The sequence below is a fragment of the Anser anser genome (assembly GCF_964211835.1).
Source record: "Anser anser genome assembly, chromosome: 18".
Lineage (NCBI taxonomy): Eukaryota > Metazoa > Chordata > Aves > Anseriformes > Anatidae > Anser > Anser anser.
Genome location: NC_139739.1, coordinates 3,993,106 through 4,012,416, shown reverse-complemented (window position 1 = coordinate 4,012,416; position 19,311 = coordinate 3,993,106). Strand labels below are relative to the sequence as shown.

Below are 19,311 nucleotides of genomic sequence, written 5' to 3'. Positions count from 1 at the left end.
CAGCCCCAACCTGCACAGGGCTGAGGAAGAAGCAGCACCGTGGAGGCGAGCACGATCAGCTGTCTGTGATGGAAGTGACCTCGCTCACGGAGCCGTCTGTATGCAGGGTTGTGGCTGGGGCTCCTGTGCCTCCGGCTGCTGGCTTCTTGTCCCGTGTCTCAGGAAGGACGGCGCTGGTGCAATGTGACATGGATTGAACGGCATTAAAAGTCGGGAATGAGTCAGCCCCTGGCTCCTTCAGCTCCAGGATGGGACAGAGTCAGGGTGCCGTATTTCTCACCAGGACCGCGTTACGTTATCCTGTGAGTTTTCTAAAGCACTCGTAGCCATTGGATGGGGCAAGGCCATTCCCTCACCCAGCAAGGAGCCTCTCTGGGTGATGCATTTGCCTGTTCCCAGCTGCCCAGAGGTGCAGAGCCATGAAGGACCAGCCCAGAGACCCCTCTGCACAGCCGGTGACACTTGTTAACCAACCTGACCCCCGGCCAGCCGCAGAGCAGTGCGGCAGCAGGACTGCCAAAAGCAGACGTGGGCGAGTGGCTGCAAGGAGCCTGAGGACCGGGATGCTCTCGGGAGGCTCTGGGAAGACCCGAAAGCTGTGCTGCAGCCCGCACCCCTGCTGTACGGGAACGCTGCCTCGGTACGTGCCGAAGCTGCCTCGCTGCGTTAGCGGCATCAGCATGCAGCCACCAGCTGTTCCTGCCGCCTCTGCGCCTGCTCAGCAGATAGCAGCGCTGGCCATAAAAGCCTGACTGCAAGCCCCGGTGGCTTCCATTAGAGATAAGCAGATGTTCATCTCCAGTGAAGCTGGAAACGACTCCTCCGTGCTCGCCTCTCGCTCTGCGCTGGGCCAGGCATGGCCGGGCTGCAGCTGCCCCTGGCGCGGTGCCTGGCTCCTCCTCGCCCGGGGCTGGCATCGGGAAGAGCCGAGCGACGGGCGCCGCAACCCCGCAGCCCCTCGTCCTCCGGGACCTCTCATCCCTCAGGGCTCGGTGTAAAAACAGCCAGATGCTGGAGTCCTGGCACGCCGACAGCCATCCAGCAGGGACACGTCACTTCTCCTCTGAGTCAAACTTAGGGAGACGAGCAAAGCCCAGAGCCTGATCCTGGTGGCGCTCGCCTGCCTCAGCAGGTATCGCTCCCATCGGCTGCTGTGCTCGCACGCCTGCGGGCTGCATCCCCCCCGGGGCAGAGGTTGTCCGGGAGCAGCCCTGCAGGGCCAGGAGCTGGTTTCACCACAGGCTGGTGACGCGGCATTTGGGTCGTGCCATGGGGGAAGGCTTGTGAGGTGCCACCTCCCTGCTGGTGGCTGAGGGGACCTGTGGGGACAGGGCTCTGCCTCCTGCTCGCCGCGTGGAAGCCGCCTCGTCCCGCACCCGCCCGTGTTTGCTATCAACTCTCGCCCAGATACAAAGTGTCACCGCAGGAGACTTGTGTCTGCGCGCCCTTTGGGACACTTGGCAGGACTCGTCCCGGCGAGGACGCAGGAAGTGTTTCGGGACTTGTTTGTGCAACGAGCTATTTTAATCTCCTCTGCCCGGGCTCGGAGTCGAACGAGGCTGGGCACAAACGTGGTGCCACCGGGGCGGAGACGGGGGAGGCTGCTGGGTGGCGAGGGCTGCCCCAGCCCCTGGGTCCGGAGCTGCGCACCAAGAGGGGATCCCACACCGGGCAGAGCTGGGACCCAAAGCTGGTCCCATTGCATGCACTCCCCTGTGCCTCCCACGGCCACCCCAGGGACAGGACTTGATAAAATAGGAGGTCGCAGCCCTCTCGGGGATAGGTGTGGGTCTGCAGAGCCACAAGCAGGTGATCCTTTAGGTGCTGGAAGCATCGAGACCCTTGAGGCTGGATTGAGGACATCGCGCCCTCCCAGTTTCTGCTTTGGGACTTGGCTGCTGCTAAAGGGGAGCTGAGCTCCCCGACGCCCATCCTGAGCCTCCCCGGCTGCAGCCGTCGCCTTTCATCCTACCCCCTGTGGGGGACGTGGACGAGGAATTAATTCCTTCCCCTCCACGGCAGCCTTTTCCATGCTCGATAGCATTTATCGCATCCTGAGTAATCTCGTCTGCTTCGGCAGCCCAGCCAGCCCCGCTGCCTTTCCTTCCCCCGTGCAGCCTGGCGAGGCTTCACAGCCTGAAGCCAAAGAGTTAAAAGGGAAGAAAAAAAAAAAGGAAAATGAAATTGTTGGTGATTATGAATTTTGGCAAGCAGAAAAAAAAATTGCAAATTCTTTAGTGTCATGAGGGTGCTTAAAATAAAAGAGCTGTAATGAGACGAGATCCTGTAGCATGTGCGAGCTGAATTGTGCTAGATTGGTTATTCTCATTCCGCATATGATTGCTGAGGGCTTCTGCAAGGCAAGGGACGTGTTTTTGGAGTGCTTTGCTTTCTGTTTAGTCTCTCTCCTCCCTTGTGCCCTCCCCTGCTCCCCCGCAGCACAAAGGGTGCCCAGGGCCGTGTTCCTTTCCGCACAGGGACTTCTGCAACAGATGTGCCTTGATGACAGGGTGTGGGAGCGTCGCCCCTCGTCTGCCGCAAGGTGCTTGGCTCCTTTCTGAGCATCACCCCCGGCTTTTTCCCCTTGAATGACGTTGAAGTGAAGGCTCAGAGCCCGATCACCTCTTGTTTCCCTGCGCGCAGCCCCAAACCGTTTCTGGATCGAGTGGATGCTGATTGCGGAAAGCAACAGTGGGTGTGAAGTTGTGATAATCCCATTTTATTAATTACTGGCTTTTCAAAGGGCAACTTTTATTCCCAGTTGTCCGCGATGGAATTAACGTTTTTAACTTCTCCTCCGTTTTCCTAATAATAACCACATTCTCTGCCCATGAAGAGGAGGAGCGGGGCACCAGCAATCCTTGGCAGGCACGGCCAGGCCAGAGATAATGGGCAGAGGCGTTTCCCTCCCCGAGCCAACGTCCTCGCTCAGTGCTCGTTACATAAACACGAGGCATTCAGCTGGATCACAGCCGGCCTGTGAGATTCACAGCTCGCTGCACCCGATGGAGGAAATTGGGCTCAGCGGATGGGTTCGGTGGGGCGGGCGCGGAGGCAAGGCAGCGGCTTTCCAGGTCACGGGCGGGCTGCGCTGGCAAGCCCAGCGCTCGGGGACGGCGTGACGCTGCCCGCAGCAGGGAGGCGAGGGCTCGAGCTCCACTTTGCAGAAAAATCTGGTCCGAGTTTGGATGAGGACGTGGTCCGTGGCCTGCAGTCACGCCGGTGCTTGCTCCATCGCTCCGGCTCAGACCCGTGGGACTTCTCGCCGTCTCTTGTGTGTGCTCATTGCTGCTTCAAAGGATTTCTCTGCTTTGCCTCTCCCCTCTTGCCTGTTTTTCTCACCCAGGGAGTGTCTCAGCAAATATTAAGACTGGACAAGATCCCAAACAGTAGGTGTCTAATAAAAATCAAAACAACAACAACAAAAAAAAACCTCCCCAGCACTGCAGGGCTGAGTTCAGTGGAACTGCAGCTGCTGACACCGGGGCTGTGCCGGCTCCGAGCTGTCCCGCTGCCTACGTCTGGCCCACGCAGGGCGGGAGGGAGCGGGACACGACAGGGCGGCTGCTCCTACCCAGGCAGGAGGCACAGATCTGGAATCTGAGCAGGCAGGGAGGGGAGAAGACATCAGCTGAATTTCTTGGAAGCCAGCCTCATGCGACATTTCTTGCAGTGCCAAGCGGTGGCTGGTGCTCAGATGGGATCTGACCTTTTGGTAACACAGGCAGACGGTGGTAAACACCCTCCTGCATCAAGTGCCAGCTTTCTGTGCTCCTGATGGTGCTTCTCGGTGTTCCTTTCCCCAGGTGGGGTTGCTGCTTCTCAGTGTCCCAAAGAAGACAGCAGGAGCTCAGGAGCTTCACATGAGACCACGGGAACCAAGCGGACCTACGACATGATGGAGGGGAGGATCAGCCGGGGCTTGTCAGCCCGCGATCCGCTGTCTGCCAGCATTGAAGGTGGGTCTGGGGGAAACCTTTTACCCCTGCTGCGTCAGCAGTGACCTGCAGAGACCCCGTCTTGTGTCCTGTCTACATGATGAGCCTTCCCATGCCTTGTGTTTTGGCAGTGGTTAGCTGGGATCCCATGGCACATCCCAACAGGGCAGCATCTGACAGGCATGGTAAGACTAGGGACACAGGCTGGCCTGTTTGCCTTTGGCTTCTGCCCTTGTAAACCAGTTCCAGGACTACAAAAAAAGGAAGCACATTTAAAAAAAGAGAAATCAAGTCATTTAGAAACTGTTGGTATTTTTTCTCCCCGGAGCCCTGGTAACACCGTCACTGTGCGTCCTTTTTTAAATGAACTTCTGTGTCACAACCCAGCTTTCCCTCTTGGATCTCTCCTAGGTCTCATGGGTCGAGCGATCCCTCCAGACCGACACAGTCCCCATAACCTAAAGGAGCAGCACCACATCCGCGGCTCAATTACACAAGGTAATGCCTGCAGGCAGGACAAGGCCATGGCCAGAAGTAACACGGGGAAATATCTCACACGCGTGGCCCCTTGTCCTTATCGTCAGGTTAGAGCAGGAGGAACACAAGGTGGACACGCTGGGGTCCAGCTGCGGATCTGCTCTGTGCTCAGACAAACTGCCAGTCTTGCTCAGCTTCTACCACCCTAAGCTGTCACCAAGTCAGGGGTAAAATTCCCAGTGACTTGCATGAAGGCAGGCCGAAAGTAGTACAAAACGCGTCCAGAAACTGGTGGTAACGGGAGGGGGTCCTGTTGGGTTAGCGATGTAGTTGCATGTGCACTCAGTCAGGTACCAGTCCGTGAGTTACCTGCATTAACCGGAGGCCCCTGGTGCTGAGCATCCCCATGGGGACTGGGAGCCCAGTGCGTGGCTGGGGACTCACCCTCTGCTTTGTCTGCTCGGGGGCTGCAGGAATACCTCGGTCCTACGTGGAGGCCCATGAGGACTACCTCAGAAGAGAAGCCAAACAGCTCAAGAGGGAAAACACTCCACCACGGGACTTATCTGATGCCTACAAGGTCAGGTCTCACGAGGGCCTTACTCCCCTGAAAATGAAGCCAGCCCACGAAGGCCTGGTGGCCACGGTGAAAGAAGCGGGAAGGTCAATCCATGAGATTCCCCGGGAGGAGCTGAGGCGGACCCCAGACATCTCCCTGACGAGGCCTCTGAAGGAAGGCTCCATCACGCAGGTATGGGCTCGCTCCTACTCAGCCTGCTGCCCTTGCAGGGTCTGCTCCCAACAGGAGAGAAGAGAGGGCTTCGGGGTTGCAAACTGCTCAGTATTCAGGCCCTGCTTGGGTATGGGTTCCCCTTTTCCATCCTCAAGCAGATAAATACAAAACCTCTGTGCTCCCTGGCATGTGAAGAAGGCAGTGCTCTGTCCACGCACACGGGAGTAGCCGCATTTGGCTCACGTTCAAGGCCAGAGGCGAATTGGTGCCCTCGGCAGCTGTGGCTGGGTGTGCATAGCCTTGGTCTCCTCGCTTTACGGGCAAGAGTCAACCCAGCGAGGCCAGTATTTAGGACGAAGCATTGCGTGCTGTCTCCTGTCGGGCTGCAAATATTTGGAGGGTTCCCATGGCACCTCACAGGCCTACCTCATTTCACAGCGTGTGTAGGAGCGAGGCGTGATGGGCACAGCCAGCCCTCGGCAGTGACTCATCCTCGTCTTGTTGTAGCACAACACGACATGCAGAGCGGGCACCCCACCCTGCCCGTTTCGGTGCTGTTATCTCTGCTGTGCTGATGGCTGCTGCCATTTCACCGAGTAAACTGGTGTCACTGGTGTACCGACCCACTGACCTGGGAAGCACAAGCCCCGTTGAAGCTCGGTGGGGTGCAGTCGCTGCATCCCCTTCTGCTCTGTGCCCCTCTGACATCTCACCTGCCTTGTGTCCGCAGGGTACCCCGCTGAAGTACGACAGCGGCTCTTCTTCATCGAGTACCAAAAAGCATGACGTGCGGTCCATCATCGGCAGTCCCGGGAGGACTTTTCACTCTGTACACTCTCTGGACGTCATACAAGACCCAAGGAATCTGGAGAGAGCCTACGAAGAGAGCCTGAAAAACAGGCCGAGCCCAGTGACAAACTCGGGCGGATCGATCGCCAGAGGGGCTCCCGTGATTGTGCCTGAGCCGGGAAAACCCCACCAAAGCGCCCTCGCCTACGAGGACCACCAGGCAGGGCACAGCACGGCGTTCAGCAGCCACTTGCACAGAGGGTCTCCGGTCTCCACGAGGGAATCCACGCCACGGCAGCATGAAGGTACTTGTCAGCCTTTTGTTGGATGCTAAGATTTGTGGCAAGGTGCACGGGAAGTCGCTGCTGGCCCCACCTGTTCCTGGCAGGTGCCCGTCCAACCTGCTCTCCTGTTCTCCTCAGCTGGGGCTGACTCACGGGAGCTGGGGCATGCCTGCAGTGGGGTGGCTGAAAGGCGACCTTGGTGAAGCTGATGCTGTGTACAAAGTCTTTTCCCTGCCCCAGAGTTGTCCCTGGGCACCCTTGTTTCTAAAGGAGGTCAGGAGAGCAGTGCTCCGTGCGCTGGGCAGGGGGATTTTCACCCTTTTCACCGATCTGGTGTTTGTTTGCCTGCCTTGTGTGTTTATCCATCACCTTGGCACCCGAGCACCTCACCGCCAGGTACACATAATCCTCCTGAGCTGGTAGATCCGGGCAGTTTGGCTGGCTGCTGGGGTCTGCAGCCTCCCCAGCCTGTTCTGGGGGGGGGGGGGGCTTCTGCCTGCTCTCCTTGGTTCCAGTCATCTCCTGTCCCCAGAGCCGGGGCTCCCAGGGACCAGGCACATGCTCAGGTCTGGTGATCTGGTGAGACCCACTCGGATCTAGAGCCCAGAAAGTCCTCTGGCGTTGTGGCACACCCGTGGGCAGTGCAGAACCCAGTCCCTAGGACACCTTGTCATCTCTCCGTCTAGCTACGGGGAGCTGCAGCAGCCCGGGGCACCGCTCTCCTCCAGCTCTGCGGCAGCGCTCTCAGGAGGTTTGCATCTCCCACCTGCAAACCCTTGTCCTACACCAAGAGTCTCATGATTTGGGGGCGTGCGGCACAAGGCACTGCAGTCTGCCGAAAACCAGGGCCGGGATGCGGCTCCCCTGAGAGGACCATGAGATGGGGCTGCAGAGGGCAGAGCTCTCCAAAAACCCACCGGTGTCACTCACAGCCGGCTGGGCACACCAGGGGTCCCCGTGGTCAGCAGATCCCGTTGCCGCAGCCTTTTCTAGCTGTTTTTCTAGCTAGGTCAGTGCTGCTGGGGAAGCCTTCAGCTGCTTTGCGGCGCTCTGAGATTTGCACATATGGTGAGGATGGCGCGGGGGAGGCAGCACCCAGGCTGTGGGGAGGGATCCCAAGGGAAAGATCAGCGTTCCTGTAAAACGCCAGCAGCAAAGTAGATTTCTGCCTGTCTGGAGATCACGGGGTCTGGGGACGCAGGAGATCTGCAGGAGCGGGGTCCTACAAGGAGGAGTCGTAGAGCGGAGCTGGAGTGGAGCTTTCCCACGCCGGCTAGATTTTCCTCCAGCCCCTGCAGTAGGTTTGATTTATTTGTGGCCACACCAAGACACTGAGGTTTGTGAGAGGGGCAGGCGTGGCAGTGCGCCCGGCCTGTGTTGGAGCTGTGGTTATTTCCAAGTCCCCACCAGCGGGACCGGATCCGGCGCACGGAGGTGGGCAGGGACGGCTCGCTGCCCTCCAAGCCAGGGCCAGCAGGGCTCGGCCAGACATCACAGTCTGTGTCCCCGTCCCTCTGCAGAGATGGGGCTTTTGTGCATGTGTTTGGCTGAGGGGGAGGGACAGGCTGGCTGCGTCTTTTTCTGAATGGCTCTGGGCTCATTTCTGTGCAATTTGGTGCAAGAGGAGCGTGTTCACGCTGCTTTGGGGTGGCTGTCAGCTGCTGTCCCCGGCCTGTTAAGAACACCATGAGCTGGTGCCCTTTGTCCCAGGTGGGGCGAGAAGTGCCACCAATGCCCAGTGCAGGTTGGGAGAGCCAAGGGAAGGCCCTGACATTGATCCAACCTCGCTCCATGTGTTGGGAAAGAGCTGACAGCTCCAGAGGGCAGCTGGTGCTTGAACCCTCTGAACTGTTTCGTCACCGTGGCCGGGAGTTTCTGGGGTCCCCGGCTCTGCCCAGCAGCCCTAACCTCTTCCTTGCTGGTGTACCAAGGAGCACGGCAGCCAGGCTCCATCGCGGGGTGCCTGTGCAGGGCGGGATGAGCCTGCAGGATGCCCGGTGTGTATGGAGGTGGGACGGATGAATAGGAAAGTGCTGGCATCCTCCTTGTGCAAATGCTGCACGGACAGCCATGCCCAGGGGACATGCACGGCCCTGCCAGTAGCACAGGGCTGCCACGGGTCTTGCGTGACCGCGCTCACAGTGCTGTTGTAGCAAAGATGTGTTAGCCCAGCGCGTTGCACCTTGTACCTGTGCCCTGTCCTGCTCCTCTGCTCGTGGGAGGTGGAAGGTGAGAGCAGGATGTCAAAGGGAGAGGTCCGGGTGGCACAGTCGAGGGTGGGAGCCCCTTTCCATTTCTCGAGGGGCACACACGGGAGGGTTTAGGACAGGGTTCTCCTCCTGGCTGTGACCAGGGCTTGGCCACCTTGGTCTCGGTGGTGTAATGTGTCACAGCAGCGCAGCAAGGAGGGAAGAAGGGTCCCTTGAGTTCAGGAGGAGCTGTGGGCGTCCCTTGAGGAAACTCTTGGCTGTGGGTACCCCTCGGGGACGTGGCTTGGCCATGGTGCTCAGTCTCTGACTCATTTCCTTCTGCTCGCTGCAGGGAGCATCACTGCTGGGAAGCCAGTGTCCCAGGACCGAAAGATCACCCCCACGTCAAGAGAACTCACCAACTCCAAGTCGCCACACGCCCCCGTGCCCGACCACCACCACCCCATCTCCCCGTATGAGCACTTGCTCCGTGGCGTGAGCGGGGTCGACCTGTACCGAGGGCACATCCCGCTGGCTTTCGATCCTGCCGCCATCCCAAGGGGAATCCAACTGGAAGCAGGTACCTTCGCCGGGGGGCATGGTTGGTTTGGGATCGTTTTTTCCTTGGCATGCTCCAAAACCTGAGGATGCGCCGGGCAAAAGCACGGCCTGCTACCTCCCAAAAACCCACCCGTGGGGAAAGCCGCTTCATTTCTCCCTCCTCTTCTCTCCCAGCTGCTGCTTACTACCTGCCGAGGCATCTGGCCCCGAGCCCCACGTACCCCCACCTCTACCCCCCGTACCTCATCCGGGGGTACCCGGACACGGCCGCCATGGAGAACCGACAGACCATCATCAACGACTACATCACGTCCCAGCAGATGCACCACAACGCCGCAGCCACGGCCATGGCGCAGCGGGCGGACATGCTGCGCGGCTTGTCGCCCCGGGAGCCCTCGCTCGCCCTCAACTATGCAGCAGGTCCTTGTGAATCCAGCCGGGAGGGTCGGGGATGGGTTCCCACCTTTTGGGAGCTGTGGCTGGGGTCAAGCAGCAGCGGCTCAGCGTCACCCTGACAGCCCTCTGACTGCTCTCTTCCAGGAATCATCGACCTGTCCCAAGTGCCGCACCTGCCTGTCCTCGTGCCCCCCACCCCCGGCACCTCCGCCACCTCCATGGACCGCATCACCTACATCCCCGGCCCCCCCCAGACCTTCAGCAGCCGACACAGCAGCTCCCCGCTCTCCCCAGGTAACGCTGCAGCTTGCTTTTCCCGTGGGAAGGCGGTTGGGTAGGACTCCCTTAAACAATTCGGGGCCGTGAGCTCGGTGTGCTGGGGCAGAGCCCAAATTCATTCCCGCTCAGGGACCAGCGCTCCGGCTCCCTCGCACCAGCTCCTCTGATTCTGCTTGTTGGGAGCTTCGTTGCTTTTCCTCCTTTTTCCCCGAAGTGGCAGATAGCAAACAGCTTTGTGGAAGGTCATATCCTGGAGACGGCGCCAGGACAGCTATTGCGTGATCTGCCCGGGCTTTGTCGCGCTGGTCGCCCCGGTCTGTCCTGCTCCTCGTGACCTTGGATGGAGCTGTTCGTTATCTGCTCTGCAGACACAGCGATGTGAAGGGCAGGCTGTGTTCCCCGCGGGGAATCGCGTCTGCAGCCCTTTCACTGCCTTTCGGTTGGGTTTCAGGAGGCCCCACGCACTTGACCAAACAGTCAGGATCATCGGTGTCTGAACGGGAACGGGATCGGGAGCGTGAACGTGAGAGGGAGCGTGAAAAATCCATCCTAGTATCCACCACGGTGGAGCATGCACCCATCTGGAGACCAGGTAGGCTGGGGAGGAGCCTGGCTTCACATCCTGGGGCCCTTGCTGGGTGCGGGTAGTGTTGGGACTCTAAAACAAGGGGCTGAAGCCTTTGCTTGTATTTGCCCCAGGTACAGAGCAGTCCAGCAGCCGTTCCTCCTCGCACTCTCACAGCCACCAGCACTCTCCCGTCTCGCCCCGCACCCACGAGACCATCCAGCAGCGCCCCAGCGTGCTCCACAACACGAACATGAAGATCATCTCCTCGGAGACCCCCACCCCTTCCGTCCTGCGGTACGTCCCCACGCCACGCTCCCTGCCCCTTGCCCAGACTGCTGCCGAGGGCAGATGTAGTGGCTAATTAATGAGCACCACGCGGGCACCTCGGAGATGCAGAAAGGGCTGTTTGGGCCTTGTGGTTTAGTGGAGGACTTGTTAGTGTTAGGTCATGGGTTGGACTAGGTGCTCTTGGAGGTCTCTTCCAACCTAAATGATTCTGTGGTTCTGTGATTCCGTCTCAGCGGGAGCAGGACTGGGGCTAACGGGGAAGTTGTGATGGGGAGAGATGGGTTTTGGTACGCAGTCCCTTCACTTTACCTGGTGGCTTTTACTGCTACCAGAAAAGAAAGCAGGATGTGTCCCAGTGCAGGTGTCACTGCTCTTGCTGAAAGCTTCCTGGTTGTGGCGTTATGGAGGTGTATGGGCTTGTCCCATGGGTTTTCTTCCCTGCGGTCAATCTACCCAGACCACAGCAAATACCCCATGTTATTGTGTTATTGTGGTGAGCACCTGAGTGGCAGAGGTTTCATCTGAGCCTTCCTCACCTGCTCCAGCCCGGGCCAGAGCAGCTTTGAGTACCTCGGCCAGACAGGGCTAATACCCGGGCAAAACACTTGGGCTCTGCCAGGTGCTTAGCAGCACTCCCCTTTCGCCACATGCTAATCTTTGCTTCGTCCTCTGTCGCCTCCCAGTTCCTCATCCACCACTACCACGTCGCCGATCCGCTCCGCGGGCTTCCCCTCGGCCTCCGCCCTGCGCTCCTCCATCGGCGCGGTGGACGGCTACGCAGCCATGATGGACCCGGCCGTCCTGCAGAAAGAGGCCTCGAGGGCGCGGGAAGGCAAGGCCGAGCGACCCCAGCCTGACAACAACGTGTTCACCTCAAAGCTGCCCAGCGGGGCCACCCTCGAACAGTCGCCTTCGCCTATTAAAGCCATGGAGTCGAGGCCTTTACCCGCCTCCGGGCCCGGTTCTTCTCATCACTATAGCAGAGGACAGGGGAAAAGCCAGCAGCACCATCACCCTCTGGACCAGCAGCACGCAGCTTCAGGCCCCGAGCAGCACAGTAGAGAAAAGAGTCAAAGTAAACCCTTTTCAATGCAGGAACAGGAGCTCCGAGCACTCGGTAAGACCACCACGACAGCGGCCAACTTCATAGATGTGATTATCATGCGCCAAATTTCTTGCGATAAGGGGCAGCGAGAAAGAGGCTCGCTAAGTAACGACTCCACTAGCGATGGTAAGAAATTGGAGGGGAGGGGCGAGACAGCTGTGGCCTGAGACTGATTTTATTTCGTTATTTCTTATTTTGAGTTGCACGTTTTGGCTACTGGCTTTGTCAGCTCCCCGAGTGTGCTTGTCCCTCTCCCTCCCAGTTGTTACGTTATTCCAGTCTTTATTTGTGTGTGTCTCAGGGATCTTCCCTTCTCCCACACTCTCTCAGTTTTTTCCATTGCCAAGCCCTGTTTTGCAAATGTTGTTCGGTTCCTGGTACTGCTTTTTACAGACAACAGCAATTTGCTAATTCTGATTTCCCCATGATTAGCAATTCCCAGGCAGTCTGTACGAAACAGTTGTGGGTAATAAATCAAAGGGGCTAAGACGAGAACTGGGTGTGTGAGCGTGACAGGGCTGCTGGCCACCCGACACGCACGGCCCCGCTCACAGTTGTGCCATCCAGCCTGCAGGATCCCCGAGGGCTCGGGGGCTGCAGCAGGGGGGGGCTCTGTCGGCCTCCCCATGAGAAAACGTGCGGAGGGCTGCCATTTCGGGGGTCGTTCCCCCAGCAGATCGCAGTAACCACTGACTGCGATCCTGCGTAGCACACAGAAGCACCAGGACAAGTTTCTCCGGATGGCAACGGGATGGACTCAAGGTGTAGTCTGCTCCTGGTGGGGCAAACCTTCCCCCAGAGCGCCCATGCGGGCTCCCAGCAGCAGGCGGCACATGGGGGCAGGGGGAGGCCTCTTCTTCGTGTTAGAGCATCCACCAGGGCCTGTTGGCCACCAGAAGGCTTCGGGAGGGTCGTGGGGGTGAGGGTGGCTCCCCCCAGCGCGTGCCCATGCCAGAGCAGCACGGTCCAAGCCGCTCCTGCTGGGGCTGGCAGGGGCAGCAGGGCAGTGGGGCAGAGCACGCCCCGGGCACCGGGGCCTCCCGGCAGCGCCGCGGGTCCCCTGCCAGCTCGGCCTGCAATGGGCAGCTTCTAGGAATTGAGCACAAGGAGGTTGAAGGTCTGTGGAGGCAGAAGTCGTGTTACCAAACCCGCTGAGCTGGCAGGAGGCAGCGGGTGCCTCCTCCAGGCCCCCTGGGGCCTTTGCCCCTGGTCCCTGGAAGCATGACCCGCCTGTGCCTCAGTTTCCTCCCTCTCTTGGAGGATAATGTTCGTCTTTCATTCCAGCTCTGCACGTTTCGTTGGAGCTTGAGTCTGTGCAATGGGTTTAAAAGGCAGAGAAAGGTGAAGGAGCCTTCTTGCCCCTTGCAAGCGTGCTGTCTGTGCAGGAGGATCCTCACACCCCGTGTGAGGGTCTGAGGTCTGCAGGGCCTCACGCTCCATTTTCAAGTCCCTGCTGTTGGCATCATCGGGGATTTTTTTTGTAAAGCACTTTGAGATCTGTGCAGCCCCAGGGGACCATACAGTCGGCCAGACCTGCCAGGCCTCCCCTGATCTCTTTTCTGCCCCCTTTGCTGACTGTACGACTGCCCACCAGCGACCACGGCCGCAGCACTTGGGTTTAACGCCCTTCTCCCTTTCCCCAGGCTTTCACGGTGGCTACAGCCCTGAGCGGATCGAAGCGGTGAGTCCCGTCAGCTCGCCCAGCCTGTCCCACGAGAAAGGGGCCAAGCTGCTGCAGGATGTGGACAAGGGGCACGGGGAGCACGACCCGAGGCAGAAGCAGCAAGGTGAGGGCAGGGACCGGCGGTGCCCAGCATGAGCCTGAGGCTGGCACGGTGGGCTTGGTGCCCCGGTGCCATACCAGGATGGTGTTCGGCCATGGAGGAGGGGGACACGGGTGTCACCTGGCTCCAGCTCTGCTCTTTGTGCCTCCTCCAGCCTCGCTGAAGGCCTCGGCCCCCGAAGCAGCCCACCTGCAGCACCTCCGGCAGCCCGACGGCCCCCAGCCCCAGTGCCAGCCCCTGCAGTCCAGCCAGAGCGTCAAGGGAATGAACCAGCGGGTGGTCACGCTGGCCCAGCACATCAGTGTAATTAACCTGGTTTTCTCCTTCCCCTGGGGTGCCCGGGGAGGAGGGAAGGGCCACATCCAGAGCCAATGTGAAATATATCTGGTGGGGAGGGCTGGGAGTGATGCTAGAGACCTCAGCACTGCTGGTCTAGGGCTAGAGAGAGCAGGGTGCATTGGGCACGGTCATCCCACGTCCTTGCATCACAAATAAAGCCCATCGCAAGAGCTTCTGCCGGCAGGAGGCAGAAGTTACAACCCTGCAAGAACAAACCTGCCTAATTCCTTCCTGCTTGCCCTTAGTTATGTCCTGCAACATGAGAAGTAGAGACCAATTCTGCTTCTTACTCAAGGGTTTCTTCTAGGAGGTCATCACCCAGGACTACACGCGCCATCACCCTCAGCAGCTCAACTCCCACATCCAGACCCCGGTGTACTCCTTCCCTGGGGCCGCGTGCCCCGTGCTGGACCTGCGCCGCACCCCCAGCGAGGCTTACCTGCAGCAGCAGGAGCACGCAGCAGCCTCCAGGATCTCCCCGCAGAACGAAGGAGGCAAGAGGTGAGCTTAGAGAGCCACAGTGAGCACAGCCGGGATCTGCCAAGCCGCAGTGCAGACCCTGCCTCAGGTGGACCAGGGCTGAGGAGCTGGGCGGATGCCCTTGGTTACATGGCACCCCAGTAAGGCGCTGTGTAGGGCAGGCTGTCATTTGGCACTGCTGGATTTAGGGTCCTCAGCTTGGGGCTTGCGTGGATCACTTCCTTACATGGTCCAGAGTGTAAAACTGCCTTCTGATCCAGGCATTTTTGCCCTGTGGTGCCTCTCTTGCCATCCCTGTAGTTCTAGAGATGTTTTCTAGACCCCGTTAGAGTCTGTTTGTGATCCTTCCCCAGCTGGCTGGTGCCACAGAATTGTTTAGGTGGGAAGGGACCTCTTGAGATCCTCCAGTCCAACCGCCTGCTCAGGCAGGGTCAGCTGGAGCCACGTGTCCAGGGGCCAGTTGGGTTTTGAGCATCTCCACTGATGGAGACCTCACAACCTCCTTGTGCAGCCTGTCCCAGTGCTCGAGCACCCTACAGTAAAAAATAAATAAATTGTTACCTTGCATTGAGGTAGAATTTCATGTGTTTTGGTTTGTGCCTGTGGCCTCTTGTCCTGTCACTGTCCCCAGTCTCTGGCACAGACCTTTCAGACCACAGGTGGTTCAAAAAAAAACCAAAGAAACGTGTTTACCATTGGTTCAGAGTTAATTTTCTTTTCATCAGTCTTAGTGAATCAGAGGCTTGTTAGACACATAAGCCATGTCTCAACTCTAATTACCCATTTCAGGCAACACCTTTTTTTCTTTTAAAGTCACTTCTAAATCATGCAGACAGCAGCACGAGGAAAGTCTGATTGCTGTTGTGCTGAGTTGGAAAAAATGGGAGTCTTTGCCTGGGAGTCTGAGAACGGGGTCTGTGCTCCCACCCTCAGTCCAGCAGCTCAGCGAGATGCAGATGTGTCCAGGAAACAGTGAGGTCTCCAGACCTGTGGTTCCTCGTCATTGTGTGATTATTTCCCCGGCTCTCCATGGTCTTAGAATTGGATTCGTAACGTTAGGGGAGAAAGCCCAGCCCTGGCCACCCAGAGATGAAAAAAAAAAAAAAAAACTGAGAAAAAGAAACCACAGAAAGAACAAAGACGTGAATTCCCAGAACTGGCCGTGAGGAATTCCTCACAGACTCAACCCTGGCCGCCTCCCAGGCACCGGCTGCACTTGGAGGGCTGCATCCATCCCCTCCAGGCTGCCTCCGTGTAGCCCTGCCAGGCCAGATCCTGACCCCGCCACGAGGTGGATGGGAAGTGGCAGGCACTGCCCCCACACCCCTCACGTTAGGAAATACGACGGAGGATCAGAAGCCGTGACCCCGGAGGGTTGGCGTCCCAGCCCTCTGAAGGGATGGGGATGCGCTGTGGAGCAGGGGGACGCCGGGGCTGAGCCAGAAGGTCCCAGGGCCGCCCCCCTCGCATCTCCTGGGATATTTGGGGCAGTTGCTGGCTGGCCTGCTGCCTGGAAATGTGGGCCACAGCTCAGCCCTGCTCCGCACGCCTGCGGTTCAAAACATGCCCGAGCTGCGCTGCTCCGAGGGCTTGTGTCAAAAGGCGGCGTGAGCCCGCAAGGGTGGGGAAGGCTTGGCTCTCCTCCCTGCAGTACAGCAAGCTATTTTAGTCCTTCCCCCCAGCCCCGTGCGGAGACGGAGGATGTTGCAATAAACCGATTGCATCTCCCCACGCCATCCCCAGGTCCCCGGAGCAGAGCAAAGCCTCGGCCGGCGGCGGGCCGGACAACTGTATCGAGCCCGTCTCTCCACCAGACGGCGTGGGAGAACCGGAGCACGCCAAGAGCGCCACGTACCCGATCCTGTACCGCGAGGGCGAGCAGATGGACCAGAGGTATCGCAGAGCCAGGGGACGGTGGTGACAGCCTGGGGATGTGCCCGGCCCCGTGGTCGCTCGGACCAGGAGGACAACCGGCCTTGCCTTGCCCTAAGACGTGGCCCCATCCCCGCTCTGCTGGGGGCTCTCCCCTCCTCACAGCTCCGATAATCCAGCAGCAGGGGCCAGCTGGCTACAGAAACCTTTCTGAGGAGCTGGCCTACGTGCTCATCCTCTTCCTAGACATACGGCCACGCTTCCTGCCCACTGCTCTGCGCCGCAGCCCAGCCACGTCCTGTCCCTGTCCTCTGTCGCTGCATCCCAGCAGGTCCCCTGTGTCCCCCCAGACCCCCTTCTCCAGTCCCAGCTGAAACATCTCACTATAGAAACCGTCTTCCTGAGTGTTCGGCCAAGCAAGAGATCTGCTGGTAGGGAACTGAGTTTTAGGTCTGAGAAGGGCACTTGGTTGGGCTCGTTCGTTGCAAGGCGGGAAGTATTCAGGCAGAAGATTTTCTCCTGCATCCAAAAGCAGTGTCACATCCCGGACCCTCACACATCTGTAAGGGTGCTTCAGCTCTGTGCAGTACGTTCATGGCAGGGACAGGGAGAAAGGTTGGAAATCCCAAATACCTCAGGAGCCCCGGGCTGGTTAGGAAGAGTTGCCCTAAGGGAAGAGGCCTCACTAGGTGGGACTTTGTGCCTTGGACCTTGCAGAGGTTTCTGATGGCTTTTTGCTTTGCAGGATGGGGTCCAAGTCCCCAGGAAACAACACTCAGCCTCCAGCGTTCTTCAGCAAGCTGACGGAGAGCAACTCTGCCATGGTGAAGTCCAAGAAACAGGAGATCATCAAGAAGCTCAGCACGACCAACAAAAATGAGACGGAGTACAGTAAGGACATGTGGGGAGCGTATATGGGGGCACTAGGGGGAAAGCTTTGAGGACACGCTAAACAAGGGAGATTTGGGAACGGGTGCTGCTGCGTTACAGGCTGGGAGCTCCCAGAACCATCCCATGCTTTGTCGGGCAGTGCAAGTGCCAAATGCTTTTTAGGTTGAGCCTCCCCAGCCCTGCTGGTGCCAGCAGTGGCGGTGTGCATCTGGGGGGCCTCCCAGCCGCGCATCACCCTGCTGTGGGGCTGTCAGTCTCACCCGTGTGGCAGTGTCAGATAACCTCAAGAGGAAGGAAATAATGAGCTGAGCATGGAGGAGACTTAAGAACAATTGATATTTTAATGAATGGCCAGCCAAGCTGAATCCTCCCTCCTTGAGATGCATCTCCCCCAGCCGTTACTTTAATCCTTACATCAATATTGGTGTAGCTCTGTGGAACTAACCAGGCTGGCTTATGTTAGAAATTCAGCCCATTCATTCATTAACCACTAATAGAGTAGATAGGATCATAATTTAATTTAGCCCAGCATTATACAGTCAATACTAATTCAATTTGAGTCCATCTTACAACAGCTGCATTGGATAAGAGCGACCAAGCTGTCTCGTCTCCTGGATGATGTTACCATGAGCCAACAGTATTGTTATGCCCCTTTGGGGACGTGTGGCTGAACCCTGTGACCTTCCACACGTTTCCTTATCAAGGGAAAATATACGGAAATAGGAAACACCTCTCATTTGATGAGGATTTCTGTTATTCCAAGGAAAGCGATATCCAAGTCAAACAGCTCAGCTAAAAGGGAAAATATTGATTTAACGTTTCTTCTCCTCCTCGCCCTCCCCACTGCCCAGACGTGCTCTGTGGATGTGGGGATGCGAGCCTTTGGAAATCCCGTAGGCAGGAGAGGGTTCAGCTTCACAGAGCTCGTAATCCGCAGCGCCGGAGGGAGGGAGGGAGCTCAGCACTGGGCATGGGCATCGCCCCGGGTCTCTGGGCTCTGCCTTTCTGCCCCTTCCTGGCTGGCGCGACGTGCCTGCTGTGGCCCAGGTGGTATTTATGGTCCCGGCCAGCACCCGCAGACCTGCTCCTGCTGCTGCCGGCCCCGGTGCTGTGGTGGGCACAGCGAGGTCTCGTCGGGGCTGGCAGGGCCGGGCCGGCCTGCGTGCGCTGCTCTCCGTACTGAAGAGCTTCTTTGTTTTTCTCCAGATGTTGGGCAGCCTGGGACAGAGATTTTCAATATGCCAGCGATTACCGGAGCAGGTAACTCTCGCGCTGTATCTGTACCGTACCTCACTCCATGCAGAGCTCACCGCTGTGAAGAGCAGGAGGCTCGGTAGATTTCAGCATTTCCTTGTTTTGTTTTGCTGTAATACCGAGCGTTGTGGCTGGTGGGAGAGTGGAGCCGTGGTACTCTTCTGTAGCTCCCGGTGTGATTCCTCCGAAAGCCTTGCAGGGTTTGAGGAGAGGTTAAAAGCTGAGCTGAAGGGCAGCGCAGGAGCTGAAATGGGGGGTTAGGAGCTTCCCGAGAGGCACTGCACCCTGCCCAGGCCTGCTGCACCCACGGCTTTCAGCCCAGCTGGGAGAAGAGGAGAGCGAGCAGCTTAAGGAAGGGATTTTGGAAAAAAAAAATGGGGCCAAAAGCAGCCCCATAGGGTCGGGCAGGCAGGGTGGGCTTCCTGGACATGGGACAGGCCAGCCCGAGGCAGGAGGGTGGCACGAAGGCTGTTGAGCTGCTGCCGCCTGCGTCCTGCGTAGCTGCCGAAACGTCGGTGTGGGCACACAAATGGCACCAGGAGAGCCTGCTGCGGGGTTTCGCAGCAGCACCCAGCCCTTGCCATCTCGTCTGTGTGAAGGTCCCGTGGCGTGGCTGGGGCTCTGGGACCAGGCTGGTGTCCCAGAGGGCAGGAGGCACGTCCTGTACATCCTGCCTGCCTGCCCCCATCACCCCCGGGGATCCAGCCCTGCCAGCAGCGCAGCTTTCTCCCATGAATCCCCACTGACGAGTATTAATTAATACTTAATCAAGTATTAACACCCTCCTACAGCGGGGACACCTCCAGGTTGTTATCTTAATAATTAAGAGGAGGAATGACCAAGGGAAGGAGCCGGGGGCTGCGCAGCAGCAGGGGGGTGCCACACACCGGTGCCGCACACGCTTCCCGTGCCGGTCTGCATCCGTAGCATGCTGATACGCCCTGGGGTGAGGTCCGAGCCCCGGCCTGGGGGCAAGGACTTGTGGGGTAGGGGGCCAAGGACTTGTGGTGTAGGGGCCAAGGACTTGTGGTGCAGGGGGGCAAGGACTTGTGGAGTAGGAGGGCAAGGACTTGTGGAGTAGGAG

At 58.6% G+C, this 19,311-nt stretch overlaps 1 protein-coding gene across 18 annotated transcripts in view; it reads left to right on the top strand.

Annotated features, from left to right (window-relative positions):
- NCOR2 (nuclear receptor corepressor 2) overlaps positions 1-19,311 on the top strand; it is a 234,249-nt gene that overhangs the window by 209,481 nt on the left and 5,457 nt on the right. For all 18 annotated transcript variants that reach the window (XM_083804413.1, XM_083804415.1, XM_083804414.1 and 15 more), the window contains 16 exons: positions 3,807-3,959; positions 4,350-4,436; positions 4,889-5,166; positions 5,879-6,242; positions 8,763-8,990; positions 9,146-9,391; positions 9,512-9,661; positions 10,098-10,238; positions 10,346-10,508; positions 11,186-11,619; positions 13,251-13,394; positions 13,546-13,694; positions 14,038-14,231; positions 15,954-16,103; positions 16,828-16,973; positions 18,180-18,233. In XM_083804413.1, coding sequence (XP_083660539.1) covers positions 3,807-3,959; positions 4,350-4,436; positions 4,889-5,166; positions 5,879-6,242; positions 8,763-8,990; positions 9,146-9,391; positions 9,512-9,661; positions 10,098-10,238; positions 10,346-10,508; positions 11,186-11,619; positions 13,251-13,394; positions 13,546-13,694; positions 14,038-14,231; positions 15,954-16,103; positions 16,828-16,973; positions 18,180-18,233 — 3,081 coding nt within the window. The remainder of the gene's footprint in view (positions 1-3,806; positions 3,960-4,349; positions 4,437-4,888; positions 5,167-5,878; positions 6,243-8,762; positions 8,991-9,145; positions 9,392-9,511; positions 9,662-10,097; positions 10,239-10,345; positions 10,509-11,185; positions 11,620-13,250; positions 13,395-13,545; positions 13,695-14,037; positions 14,232-15,953; positions 16,104-16,827; positions 16,974-18,179; positions 18,234-19,311) is intronic.